The 14,396-nt window shown below is 39.4% G+C and overlaps 1 protein-coding gene across 1 annotated transcript in view; it reads right to left on the reverse strand.

The window, feature by feature from the left end:
• The window catches only part of LOC126092398 (sodium-dependent noradrenaline transporter-like), a 456,764-nt gene that overhangs the window by 20,941 nt on the left and 421,427 nt on the right, over nucleotides 1-14,396 (reverse strand). Inside the window, exons 10-11 of the mRNA XM_049907971.1 lie at nucleotides 6,931-7,030; nucleotides 6,712-6,812 (exon numbers count right to left, since the gene is read on the reverse strand). Coding sequence (XP_049763928.1) covers nucleotides 6,712-6,812; nucleotides 6,931-7,030 — 201 coding nt within the window. The remainder of the gene's footprint in view (nucleotides 1-6,711; nucleotides 6,813-6,930; nucleotides 7,031-14,396) is intronic.

Below are 14,396 nucleotides of genomic sequence, written 5' to 3' on the forward strand. Positions count from 1 at the left end.
ATAGGGTGAAATTAGTAATTGTATTGTAACTTAAATTCTATTGTTGACTTATAGACAAATATAAATTCTGTACTAGTTATAAATATTTGTAAGGTGAAACACTGGCTTTCTTTAAGTATTTATTTGGCTCTATTCGAAAAAATGTTAGCAAAGCCAGCCCTTAATTAATTCCAAAGTAATTAAAAGTTTTGTCAAAAGTATTGATTGCATAACTATGTATGTTAATTTCATCATTTAAACGAATAATTCAGTTTAATTCTTGTAGTAAAAGAAACTGTTAAAAAGAAGGAAGATTTGATGTATTCAGTTAATTTAATGAGTTAGTTTTTAATTGTAATTTTTAAAAATTAAACATGGAACTGTGGATAATTTCAGTGCCTATTATTGTGACGATATACAAGGGCCTGATTTTTGGTCCTAAGACAGTCAGTCCATGGCCGAGTTTCAGACGAGGAACCCGTATTGGTTAGATGAACAACAATGCATCCGCTTAGCTGTGAAATAAGCGTAATAGGCCTTGTGCTAAAACAATGACTGATAAAAATGTACTGTATTATGTGGCAAGAACTGTGTGCTACTATTGCAGCAGTCTGTTGATGATTGCTTGCAACCTATCAATGAGACTTGTTGTTGTTGTTCTGGTCTTCAATCCAGAGACTGGTCTGTGGCAGCTCTCCATGCTACTTTATCCTGTGCAAGCTGCAACCTACATCCTTCTGAATCTGCTTAGTGTATTCATCTCTTGGTCTTCCTCTATGATTTTTACCCTCCACACCCCCCTCCAGGACTAAATTGGTGATCCCTTGATGCCTCAGAACATGTCCTACTAACCGATCCCTTCTTCTAGTCAAGAAGTGCCACAAATTTCTCTTTTCTCCAATTCTATTGAATTCCTCCTCATTAGTTATGTGATCTACCCATCTAATCTTCAGCATTCTTCTGTAGCACCACATTTCAAAAGCTTCTATTCTCTTCTTGTCTAAACTATTTATCATCCACATTTCACTTCCATACATGGCTACACTCCATACAAATACTTTCAGAAACGACTTCCTGACACTTAAATCTATACTCGATGTTAACAAACTTCTCTTCTTCAGAAACGCTTTCCTTGCCATTGCCAGTCTACATTTTATATCCTCTCTACTTCGACCATCATCAGTTATCTTGGTCCCTAAATAGCAAAACTACTTTAAGTGTGTCATTTCCTAATCTAATTCCCTCAGCATCCCCTGATTTAATTTGATTATATTCTATTATCTTCATTTTGCTTTTGTTGATGTTTACCTTATATCCTCCTTTCAAGACACTGTCCATTCCGTTCAACTGCTCTCCCAGGTCCTTTGCTGTCTCTGACAGAAGTACAATATCATCGGCGAACCTCAAAGTTTTTATTTCTTCTCCATTAATTTTAATACCTACTCCGAACTTTTCTTTTGTTTCCTTTACTGCTTGCTCAATATACAGATTGAATAGCATCAGGGAGAGGCTACAATCCTGTCTCACTCCCTTCCCAACCACTGCTTCCCTTTCATGTCCCTTGACTCTTATAACTGCCATCTGCTTTCTGTACAAATTGTAAATAGCCTTTTGCTCCCTGTATTTTACCCCTGCCACCTTCAGAATTTGAAAGAAAGTAATCCAGTCAACATTGTCAAAAGCTTTCTCTAAGTCTACAAATGCTAGAAACATAGGTTTGCCTTTCCTTAATCTTTCTTCTAAGATAAGTCATAGGGTCAGTATTGCCTCACGTGTTCCAACATTTCTACGGAATCCAAATTGATCTTCCCCGAGGTTGGCTTCTACCAGCTTTTCCATTCGTCTGTAAAGAATTCGTGTTAGTATTTTGCAGCTGTGACTTATTAAACTGATAGTTCGGTAATTTTCACATCTGTCAACACCTGCTTTCTTGGGGATTGGAATTATTATATTCTTCTTGAAGTCTGAGGGAATTTTGCCTGTCTCATACATCTTGCTCACCAGATGGTAGAGTTTTGTCAGGACTGCCCCTCCCAAGGCTGTCAGTAGTTCTAATGGAATGTTGTCTACTCCCGGGCCTTGTTTCGACTTAGGACTTTCAGTGCTCTGTCAGTCTCCTCACGCAGTATCATATATCCCATTTCATCTTTATCTACATCCTCTTCCATTTCCATAATTTTGCCGTCAAGTACCTCGCCCTTGTATAGACCCTCTATATACTCCTTCCAACTTTCTGCTTTCCCTTCTTTGCTTAGAACTGGGTTTCCATCTGACCTCTCGATATTCATACAAGTGGTTCTCTTTTCTCCAAAGGTCTCTTTAATTTTCCTGTAGGCAGTATCTATCTTACCCCTAGTGATATATGCCTCTACATCCTTACATTTGTCCTCTAGCCATCCCTGCTTAGCCATTTTGCACTTCATGTTGATCTCATTTTTGAGACATTTGTATTCCTTTCTGCCTGCTTCACTTATTGCATTTTTATATTTTCTCCTTTCATCAATTTAATTCAATATATCTCCTGTTACCCAAGGATTTCTACCAGCCCTTGTCTTTTTATCTACTTAATCCTCTGCTGCCTTCACTATTTCATCTCTCAAAGCTATCCATTCTTCTTCTACTGTATTTCTTTCCACCATTCTTGTCAATCGTTCCCTAATGCTCTGCCTGAAACTCTCTACAACCTCTGGTTCTGTCAGTTTATCCATGTCCCATCTCCTTAAATTCCCATCTTTTTGCAGTTTCTTCAGTTTTAATCTACAGTTAATAACCAATAGATTGTGGTCAGAGTCCACATCTGCCCCTTGAAATGTCTTACAATTTAAAACCTGGTTTCTAAATCTCTGTCTTACCATTATATAGCCTACCTGAAACCTTCCAGTATCTCCAGGCCTCTTCCATGCATACAATCTATTTTCATGGTTCTTGATTTACTGAAAGTTAAACAATAGTGCACTGGCCATATAACTGTGTACTACTGGGGGAGGGGGGGTAGGGGGGGGGGGGGGTTGCGAACAGTGAAAGTAAAAAACTTACATCATTTAAAGTAGTCAGTGTTGAACTTCCAACCCCATTTTTCAGCCAGTGTAGCAACGCAATACATTGACACCAAGGACAATCAATAAATAAATAAAGCAGGCGAACATCACAAGGGTCATAATGTTTAATAGGCAGCCATCTATCCAGATCATCACACAGGAATTCCAAACTGCATCAGGATCCACTGCAAGTACTATGACAGTTAGACAGGAGGTGAGAAAACTTGGATTTCATGGTCGAGCGGTTGCTCATAAGCCACACAACATGCTGGCGAATGCCAAACAATGCCTTTCTTGGTGTAAGGAGCATAAAGATTGGATGATTGAACTGTGCAAAAATGCTGTGTGGATGATGAATCATGGTTCACAATGTGGTGATCTGATGGCAGTGTATGGGTATGGCGAATGCCCAGTGAACGTCATCTGCCAGCATGTGTAGTGCCAACAGTAAAATGCGGAAGTGGTGGTGTTATGATGTTGTCATGCTTCTCATGGAGGCGGCTTAGACCCCTTGTTGTTTTGCATGGCACTATCATGGCACAGGCCTACACTGATGTTTTAAGCACCTCCTTGCTTCCCACTGTTGAAGAGCAATTCGGGAATGGCGATTGCATCTTCCAACACAATCAAGCACCTGTTCATAATGCATGGTCTGTGGCAGAGTGGTTACACAACAATAACATCCCTGTAATGGAGTGGCCTGCACAGAGTCCTGACCTGAATCATATAGTACACCTTTGGGATGTTTTGGAATGCTGACTTTGTGCCAGGCCTCACCTATAGACATCGATACCTCTCCTCAGTGCAGCAATCCATGAAGAATTGGCTGCCATTACCCAAGAAACCTTCCAGCACCTGATTGACAATGCCTGTGAGAGTGGAAGCTGTCATCAGTGTGGGCCAACACCATACTGAATTCCAGCATCACAATGGAGGGCGCCACAAACTTGTAAGTCATTTTCAGTCAGGTGTCAGGATGCTTTTGATCACATAGTGTAGGAAGGTGGCATGCTGGGTTGAGGAGACCACATGAAGTGGATGGGAGAGAAGGTGTTGAGGTTGTGAAGGAACCACCCTGGACTGGAACAACTGAATCACATCCTTCACCAGGGATTTGACTACCTATCATCATATCCTGAAATGAGTCATATCCTAGCCGAGATACTTCCAACCCTTCTTAAAGTGATGTTCCATTGCCCACCCAACCTCCACAACATTGCAGTCCATCCCTATGCCACTCCAGATCCCAACTCCTTGCCACACAGCTCATATCCCTGTGGAAGACCTAGATGCAAAACCTACCCAATCCAACCACCCAGCACTTCCTACTCCAGTCCTGTCACAGGTTTATTCCACCCCATCAGGGGCCAGGCCACCTGTGAAAGCAGCCATGTCATTTTCCAGCTCTGATGCAATCATTGCACATCTTTTTATATTGGTAAGAGTACCAAGCAGCTGTCCCCCACCACGAACAGCCTTCGCCAAACTGTGGCCAAGAGCAAAGTAGGCCACCCTGCAGCATAACATGCAGCTGAACATAACACACTTTACTACCTGAGCCATCTGGATCCTTCCCTCCAACACCAGCTTCTCTGACCTGTGCAGATGGGAATTATCCTTAAAACACATTCTCCTCTCCTGTATTTATCCCGGCCTCAACCTACAGTAACATGCTGTCCCCAAACCCTCCACCCAACAGTTTCCACACCCTCTGCCATATCATTCCTCCCCATTCCCATGTCCTACCCTGTTTATTTGTGCCTGTCTTTTCCTGCTCCTCTCCTTTTTCGTTGCTTTTTTTCCCCACCTCCCTGCCCCACAACCTCCTGATGCTGTGCCTGTTGGCAATCTAGTCCCTGCACACTACACCAGACAGCATTTGTCTCTCTCACCATCCATACACTACTATTGCTTCCCCTTCCCCTTCTCCACACCCTCCAGATGGCTTCTTACATCTCATGTGATAGTTGCATTATGGCCCGAGATGCTGGAGTTGGTGGTTGTATATGCATGAAGTGTGCTTGCTTGTGTGTATGAATGATGTGTGTCTCTCTTTTACTGATGAAGGCTGCGGCCAAAAGCTTTAAGTAAGTGCCCTTTAATTGTGCTTGTCTGCAACTTGACATGATTTCTTTATGGTAAGTAGCAATCTGTCTTTTCTTTCATTATGATATCATATTCTCAGAATGGCCAAAGTGGCCAGAGATAGTGGTCATGTATGTATGAAGTGTGTTTGCTGGCGTAACTGTTTGTTTGTGTGTGTGTGTTCTGTTTTCTGAAGAAGGCTTTGGCTGAAAACTAAATGTCTACAGTCTTTTCATTGTGCCTGTCTGCAACTCAATGCCATCTTTATGTTGAGTAGCAACCTATCCTTTTCATAATATTATTTATATTCTGTCCTGGACTTTCCATTATGATTTCTTATTATTGTGTTATATTTCTCATAAAGTTTTCATGTCTGGAAGCAACCATGAATTACAAGAAAATTACAAAAGGTTCAAATTTATTATGTACTAATGTGTCTTGAAGACATTAATACAAGACAGTGGTAAAAAAATACCAAACAAAATTCACAATGTGTGCAGAATGATAAAAAGTTCAGGAAGGAAGAGGGTAGAAGCTTTCAAAAAGTTGTGCTACAGAAGAACACTGATGATGATGCAAGCAGATCAAATAACTCATGAAGATATACAGAGGTAAATGGAGGAGGAAAGAAATTCATGACACAACTTGACTAAAAGATGGGATCGGGTAAGACACATCCTGAAGCATCATGGAACCATCCATTTGGTAATGGAGGGAAATGTGGCAGATAAAAATTGTAGAGGGAGACCAAAGCTTGACTACAGTAAGCAAAAGTGAAATGGATTTAGGATGCAGTAATTATGCAGTTTGTTCTAACATATCACTTTGAAAGTATTTTTTATTCATTAAATAGTTTAAAATTGCAAACTACTTGGGAGTATTGTTATTGTTTGTTCATATAAACAGGTGTGGACAGGAGCTGCATGACTTTAAGGTGGAAAGACAATGGCAGTTTACTATGCATTGTGGCACCTGCTGGCTTGGCAGTAATTCTATGTTGTGGCACCCTGGCTTGGAGAAGTGGTGTGCACAATCCGGTGAAGAGTACACCATGACAATGAAAGTGACATTACAGAAAACAAGAAAGGGTTGTGTTACCTGTCAAACTGGAGAGAACTGTCATTGATTGCCGTCAGATAATATAATGCCATGTTGAATAAGCAATTCTTACTATTTATGCAGTGTTCCTGCAAAGCTATTTATTGTAATGGAAGACATAATATAAATGTTGTGAGAAGGATTACTTGCTATTATTTAGTAGAAAGTTGCAACATATCAAAGTTTACAGATTCCAGCACGAGAACAAATGGAGCAGAAAAAAGTCTAAACTAAGCCAAGCTACATGGTTTTATCTGTGTGTGTAAACAAGAAGCAGAAGTTCAGAGTTGAAGGATATGAATATTCTCTATCAGCATAAACTTATACAATCATAAATACTAACAGGAACACCACAGTGTGGAGATCTGCATCAGACCAATCATCAAACTGAAGCAGCTAATAATCTAATTTTCCCTTGCCCTCCTCTCCCCTCACATAATGCATAATTTGTACAATATATTTTCTCACACATACTATCATTAGCTAAAATATCTTCTTAGACTAAACATACCACAATAAAGGAGGGACTTATGAATTTCCAACATATCCTCCAGTAAATGCCTGGTTTTGAGCCAAGCATTGCTTCAACATCCCTAGAGAATCGCTCCAATCCTGAAAAATTGAAGAATACAATTATTAGACAATTATACCTCAAAATTCATATGTATCTTTCCTAAATATTGAATTTTAAGGTTTGTGAGAATGTTAAACATTCTTTGTTCATACTTACCATAGAACCAAGAAACAGCAATTGCTTCAAACAGTGCAGAACAGAGAAGTGAAATGCCTGCTGAATATGTATCAAACAGGTGAAACATATATATTCCTCCCTGTAATAAAAAAAGGGAAGTCAATTAACAATATTATGTAAACAAAAAATAAGTTTACTGTTCCATGAAGAGAATGTAAATTACACTTAACAGAGATTAAACTCGCTTCCTTCACATAACATCTTCCTTATAAAACCATGTAACAAGAAGAAAAGAAAAAATAAATGTCACTAACACTGCAATATACTGGAAAATTACTTCATGGGGAATCTCCAGGTTCTAAAAGCATGAGATGTATTGTCTTTGAGTGTCAAAGAAAGTTGCTGCTTTTTACTGGTTTTGTTTGAGTTTTGGGAGCTGATGAGTGGATACCAATCTTGTTTGCCCAAATACAGATTTAGTCCTTTCATTCAAACTTGGATGTTCAAGTGTATGTATTAAGATATATATGTGAAATATAACATTAATAAGAGATTGAATAAATCTGAACTCATTAGAGAGTAAGGTGAGTAGAAGGAGTAATGGTAATGTGGAAGGGCAAACAATAAATCTCAGTTCATACCAGTGTGGAGCTAAACTGTGGACAAACAGAGGAAGAGCTTGGTTTTATTTTCAAGCTAACAGAACTCTGGCATGCAAAGTTAGTGGATCACAGTGTAGTCTTTCATTGGCATTGATTCAGGAGCATGTGTCATTTTATCTCTTGTCTCTTTAGTTCTGTGCACATTCTCAGCAGCTTTATTTAAACATATCAAATTTGGTCTTTGTCTGCAATGCTTTCCACTCCTGTGGCTCTGATTTTCAATGAATACTTCTACTACTCTAAATGTTCTTTCCCTTATTTTTAATTAGGAAGATGCTTGTGTTACTTGACATTTTAAATTCTTCTGATTGCTCAAAGCCAGTATTTTGCTTCTACTTATGTTTTGTATTCAGCTGTAGATCTACTGTCACTATTAGGACCATCCCACACATGATTAGTTTCTATAACCAATACAAGATTAAAGTAAAGTTTGGAAGGTAGGAGATGAGGTACTGTCAGAAGTAAAGCTGTGAGGACGGGGCGTGAGTTGTGCTTGGGTAGCTCAGATGGTAGAGCACTTGCTCACGAAAAGCAAAGGTCCCGAGTTTGAGTCTCGGTTCGGCACACAGTTTTAATCTGCCAGGAAGTTTCATATCGGTGCACACTCTGCTGCAGAGTGAAAATCTCATACTGAATACAAGATTATCTAAAATATTTAACGCAAACAGTACTGCACCACTTCCACATATTTAAAAAATTGCATCATGGAACCTCCACCAACTGCTGTAACGTATTCACAGACAACCCGTTTTGTCAAGTGACCATCTTTAAGTCATTTTATATTTGAATAAATGAAACAAGATTAATGAGCCAATTAGTAGATAGTAAGCAATTGAATTGTGATAAAACTCCAAAACTGCATAACATGCTTATTCCACAATAAGTCCAGATTAAATAAATATTCTTTGTTGCCATAAGACACTTGCTCCACCAGTTTTGTTACTGCCACTTTCCGACATGGTGGAGAAGTCAGAGGAACAATTCATTAGAAGAAAGGATTACAATTGTCTTTTCAGCACTAACTTTCTGACAAATGTTGTTAAAAATTGCTATGCATCAACACTCCTCTGTGCCATGGGACTGATTTATATATTGGGTATCAGGTAGCTGAACATATATGGGAAACAATTTTAGTAGACACAAATTTGAATAAAAACTAAGACAAAGATCGGAACAAACCACAAAGACAGAGCCAAGGTGCACTATGGCACTGAATTCAGCTCAAAACTGAGGAAATTTCTTGTAATAGAGGTCAAATATACACTGAATTTAGATCCATTCTTCTACAATATTATTTAAAAGTACAAGAATTTATCAGTTGTAGAGACAGATGTATAACTAAGTTCTGTATGGCTACAGAAAAGGTTTGCTTACACTGTGAGGAGAAGTAATGTATGAAAGACTGCAAGAAGGATGCAGCCCCAGCAGTTTGTATTGCTTGCAAAATAAGACACAAGGAATCTGGTAATCCTAAGAAGAAATGTGATAGCTGTTAAACACAGGAATTTTATGAACGGATTCTGGCTGATTCAAGTTACTAGAAGAAACCTATCTCCGAATGAGAAAGAACTTCTTCATCTTCTGTGCAGTCTATTCACAAGGAAAAATGCCGCATATGACCTGGATAGGGGTGACGAGATGTTATTCAGGCTCACAGATGTTTAACATAAATCTCAACTAATTCTGAAGGGCAAAGTAAATCCATATAAATGAAAAGGGTTGTTGTTGTTGTGGTCTTCAGTCCTGAGACTGGTTTGATGCAGCTCTCCATGCTACCCTATCCTGTGCAAGCTTCTTCATCTCCCAGTACCTACTGCAGCCAACATCCTTCTGAATCTGCTTAGTGTATTCATCTCTTGGTCTCCCTCTACGATTTTTACCCTCCACGCTGCCCTCCAATACTAAATTGGTGATCCCTCAATGTCTCAGAACATGTCCTACCAACCGATCCCTTCTTCTAGTCAAGTTGTGCCACATGCTCCTCTTCTTCCCAATTGTATTCAATTCCTCCTCATTAGTTATGTGATCTACCAATCTAATCTTCAGCATTCTTCTGTAGCATCACATTTCAAAATCTTCTGTTCTCTTCTTGTCTAAACTATTTATCGTCCATGTTTCACTTCCATACATGGCTACACTCCATACAAATACTTTCAGAAACGACTTCCTCACATTTAAATCTATACTCAATGTTAACAAAATTTTTCTTCTTCAGAAATGCTTTTCTTGCCATTGCCAGTCTACATTTTATATCCTCTCTACTTCAACCATCATCAGTTATTTTGCTACCCAAATACCAAAACTTATTTACTACTTTAAGTGTCTCAGTTCCTAATCTAATTCCCTCAGCATCACCCGACTTAATTCGACTACATTCCATTATCCTCGTTTTGCTTTTGTTGATGTTCATCTTATACCCTCCTTTCAAGACACTGTCCATTCTGTTCAACTGCTCTTCCAAGTCCTTTGCTGTCTCTGACAGAATTACAATGTCATCGGCAACCTCAAAGTTTTTATTTCTTCTCCATGGATTTTAATACCTACTCTGAACTTTTCTTTTGTTTCCTTTATTGCTTGCTCAATATACAGATTGAATAGCATCGGGGATAGGCTACAACCCTGTCTCACTCCCTTCCCAACCACTGCTTTCCTTTCATACCCCTCGACTCTTATAACTGCCATCTGCTTTCTGTACAAATTATAAATAACCTTTCACTCCCTGTATTTTACCCCTGCCACCTTCAGAATTTGAAAGAGAGTATTCCAATCAACATTGTCAAAAGATTTCTCTAAATCTAAAAATGCTAGAAATGTAGGTTTGCCTTTCCTTAATCTTTCTTCTAAGATAAGTTGTAGGGTCAGTATTGCCTCACATGTTCCAATAAATGTTGTTTGAAATGCAGTTAAACACCGTTGTTGTTGTTGTTGTGGTCTTCAGTCCTGAGACTGGTTTGATGCAGCTCTCCATGCTACCCTATCCTGTGCAAGTTTCTTCATCTCCCAGCACCTACTGCAACCTACATCCTTCTGGATCTGCTTAGTGTATTCATCTCTTGGTCTCCCTTTACGATTTTTACCCTCCACGCTGCCCTCCAATGCTAAATTTGTGATCCCTTGATGCCTCAGAACATGTCCTACCAACCGGTCTCTTCTTCTCATCAAGTTGTGCCACAAACTCCTCTTCTCCCCAATTGTATTCAAGACCTCCTCATTAGTTATGTGATCTACCCATCTAATCTTCAGCATTCTTCTGTAGCACCACATTTAGAAAGCTTCTGTTCTCTTCCTTATCGTCCATGTTTCACTTCCATACATGGCTACACTCCATACAAATACTTTCAGAAACGACTTCCTGACACTTAAATCTATACTCGATGTTAACAAATTTCTGTTCTTCAGAAACGCTTTCCTTGCCATTGCCAGTCTACATTTTATATCCTCTCTACTTTGACCATCATCAGTTATTTTGCTCCCCAAATAGCAAAACTCCTTTACTACTTTAAGTGTGATATGGTTATGACTGAACTACTCATACTAGTAGAAGAGAATCACATTGAGCAGAAACTATATATTAGAAATGCCAAGCTTCTAAATCAATTAAATACAGTGTAGTGGGGTAATGGGTGTGAGCGAGTGGTTCTCTAGCGGAGATTAGGAGTTGGTACAGAAGTTTTAGGCAGCCAGTGGTGACAAACAATTTATTTCTGGGATGGACGGATATTGATGCAATGTCCACAGAAGCGGGTGGTGGTAGAGGTCGACAACTCAAGGGGGACAACTCAGGGGGGATGGCTGGTGTGCCAGTGTCAGTGGTTTCATTGATGTCACACGGTGGAAACTTTTCTAACTGAGCATCACTAGGCCCTGTGCAGTACCAAGAGCACACTTATGTTCTCGTAACTGTGGTCAGAATGGGCCAGAGTGCAGTCCCAGCACTGGATAGCTGTGGCCCAGGACTGAACCCAGGACTGGTGAGTCAGAGGCGGTGGCAGATGCTGACAGACCATAGTGGTTCAGAACTGAGAGGATGTAAACTTGACCTCCAGCCCATCCAGGCTGTGCCTGGACCCAAGCAGGAGGTCCCAATGAGATGACTGATAGATGCTGGTGGGCTCACAGCAGAAGCAACACACAGCTGATGCCGATTCAGAGTCCTGCTCTGTTGATGTGCCCAGCCTGGATGGACAGCCAGTTTTTGTACATCTGCATCTACATCTGCATCTCTTCTCTGCAAACCACCATGAGGTGCATGGCAGAGGGTGCATCCCATTGAGCCAGTTATTAGGATTTCTTCCTGTTCCATTCACATATGGAGCATGGGAAGAATGATTGTTTGAATGCCTCTGTGCAAGTAGTAATTATTCTACTTTTATCCTCATGATCCCTATGTGAGTGGTTCATAGGGGATTATCGTGTACCCCTAAAGCAATTATTTACAGTCGGTTCTTGAAACTTTGTTAATAGACTTATCAGGATAGTTTATGTCTGTCTTCAAGAGTCTGTGGTTTCAGTTCCTTCAATATCTTTGACACTCTCCCACAGATTAAACAAACCTCTGGCCATTTGTGCTGCCCTTCTCTGTATATTCCCTGTTAGTCCTATCTGGTACAGGTCCCACCCTCTTGAGCAATATTCTAGAACTGGTCGCACACGTGATTTGTAAGCAATCTCTTTTGTAGACTGATTGCACTTCCCCAGTATACTACCAATAAACCAAACTCTACCACCTGCTTCAACCACAATGCAGCCTACATGATCATTCTATTTCATATCCCTAAAAGGTGTTACACACAGGTATTTGTATGAGTCAGCTGATTCCAACTGTTACTCATTGACATTATAGTCATAGGATACTACATTTTTCCTTTTTGTGAAGCACAAAATTTTACATTTCTGAACATTTAGAGCAAGTTGCCAATTTCTGCTCTACATTTAAATCTTATCAAGATCTGACTGAATAGTTATGCAGCTTCTTGCAGATAGTACTTCATTATAGACAATTGAATAATCTGCAAAAAGGCAGATTTTACTATTAATATTGTCTGCAAGGTCATTAATATACAGCATGAACAACAAGGGTCGCAACACACTTTGGTGTGGTACACCCAAAGTTAATTCTACATCTGAAAATGACTCTCCATCCAACATAACATGCTGTCTCCTCCCTACCAAAAAGTCCTCAGTCCAATCACAAATTTCACTTCATGCCCCATATGATCATACTTTTGACAATAAGCGCAGGCATGGTACAGCATCAAATGCCTTTTGGAAATCAAGAAACACTGAATCTATCTGATTGTTTTGATCCAAAGCTTTCTTTATGTCGTGTGAGAAAATTGTGAGTTGGGTTTCACATGATTGACGTTTTTGAAGTCCATGGTGTTTGGCATTTAGGAGGTCATTCTATCCAAGATACCTTCTTATGTTTAAGCTCAGAATATGTTTAAAGATTCTGCAATAAATTGATATCAAGGATATTGGGCAGTAGTTTTGTGGATCACTTCTACTATGCTTTTCGTAGACAAGAGTGACCTGTGCCTTTTTCCAAGAACTGGGCACAGTTTCTTTTTTCATGGGATCTATGATAGATTATAGTTAGAAGAGTAGCTAACTCATCTGCCAATTCAATACAGAAGCTGACAGGGATTCCGTAGGACCCTGTCAGAGCTTTGTTAAATTTTAACAATTTCAACTGTTTCTCAACACCACTGACGCTAATACTTGTTTCATTCATCCTTTCAGTGGTACAAGCATTAATTTGGTACAATTCCCCTTGGTTTTAATTTGTAAATGAACATTTGAAAACAAAGCTAAGCATTTCAGCTTTTGCTTTGCTACCCTCAGTTTCAGTTCCTTTCTCATTCGATAGGGACTGGACACTAACTTTGGTGCCACTAACAGTCTTTATGTATGAGACAATATTCTGTCACAGTAGTCATTGAAGGCATCACACATTGCTCTCTTAACAGCCAAATGCATTTCATTCAACACCTCTCTATCTATAGCCCTGTGCTTTGTTTCACACCTATTATGCAGTAATCTCTGTTTCTTTAGAAGTTACTTTACAGTGACTGTAAAACATGAAGGTTCCCTCCCATTATGGACTGTTCTACTGGGTACATATCCATTCAGTGCATGGTCAACTATTCTTTTAAACTTGAGCCAGAGTTCCTCTACATGCTCCTGACCTGTGCTGAAAGTTTCAAGTTCCTCACTGACATATGACACTACTGATTTCTTATCTAGTTTACTGAACATATATATCTTTTTGCTTGTTTTAGTTGTCCTTCATGCTTTGCTAATTATTGTTGCCACAACAGTATCATGGTCACTATACCAGTTTCACTGTGAACATCCTCAAAGATGTCAGGTTTATTTGTTGCCATTAGATCCAATATATTTCCAGAATGAAAGGGGTTTCTAACTTTCTGTTCCAAATAGTTTACAGAGAAGGCACTTAGTAATGTTTAACAGGATGTCTTATCACATCCACCATTAAAAAAACAGTAATTTTCCCAATTAATTGTTGGATAATTAAAGCCTCCGCTGATGATTACAGTATGACTTGGGAACTTATGTACAATTGAATTGAAATTTTCTCTGAAGTTTTTGGCTACATCAGGAGGTGAGTCTAGTGAGTGATAGCAGCATCCAATTATCAATTTATGCCCACCTCTGATACTGAGTCTTGCCCAAACAATCTCACATGCAGCTTCAAGTTCGATCTTTGTAGATCTGAGTTTCTTGTCTGCTGTGACAAATGGACCATCTCCATCTCCCTTTGCCTGTCCTTTTAATATACACTTAAATTTTCCCATAAAATCTCACCATTATCAGTTTGAT

The sequence above is a fragment of the Schistocerca cancellata genome, chromosome 7 (assembly GCF_023864275.1).
Source record: "Schistocerca cancellata isolate TAMUIC-IGC-003103 chromosome 7, iqSchCanc2.1, whole genome shotgun sequence".
In the NCBI taxonomy this organism is placed as follows: Eukaryota; Metazoa; Arthropoda; class Insecta; order Orthoptera; family Acrididae; genus Schistocerca; species Schistocerca cancellata.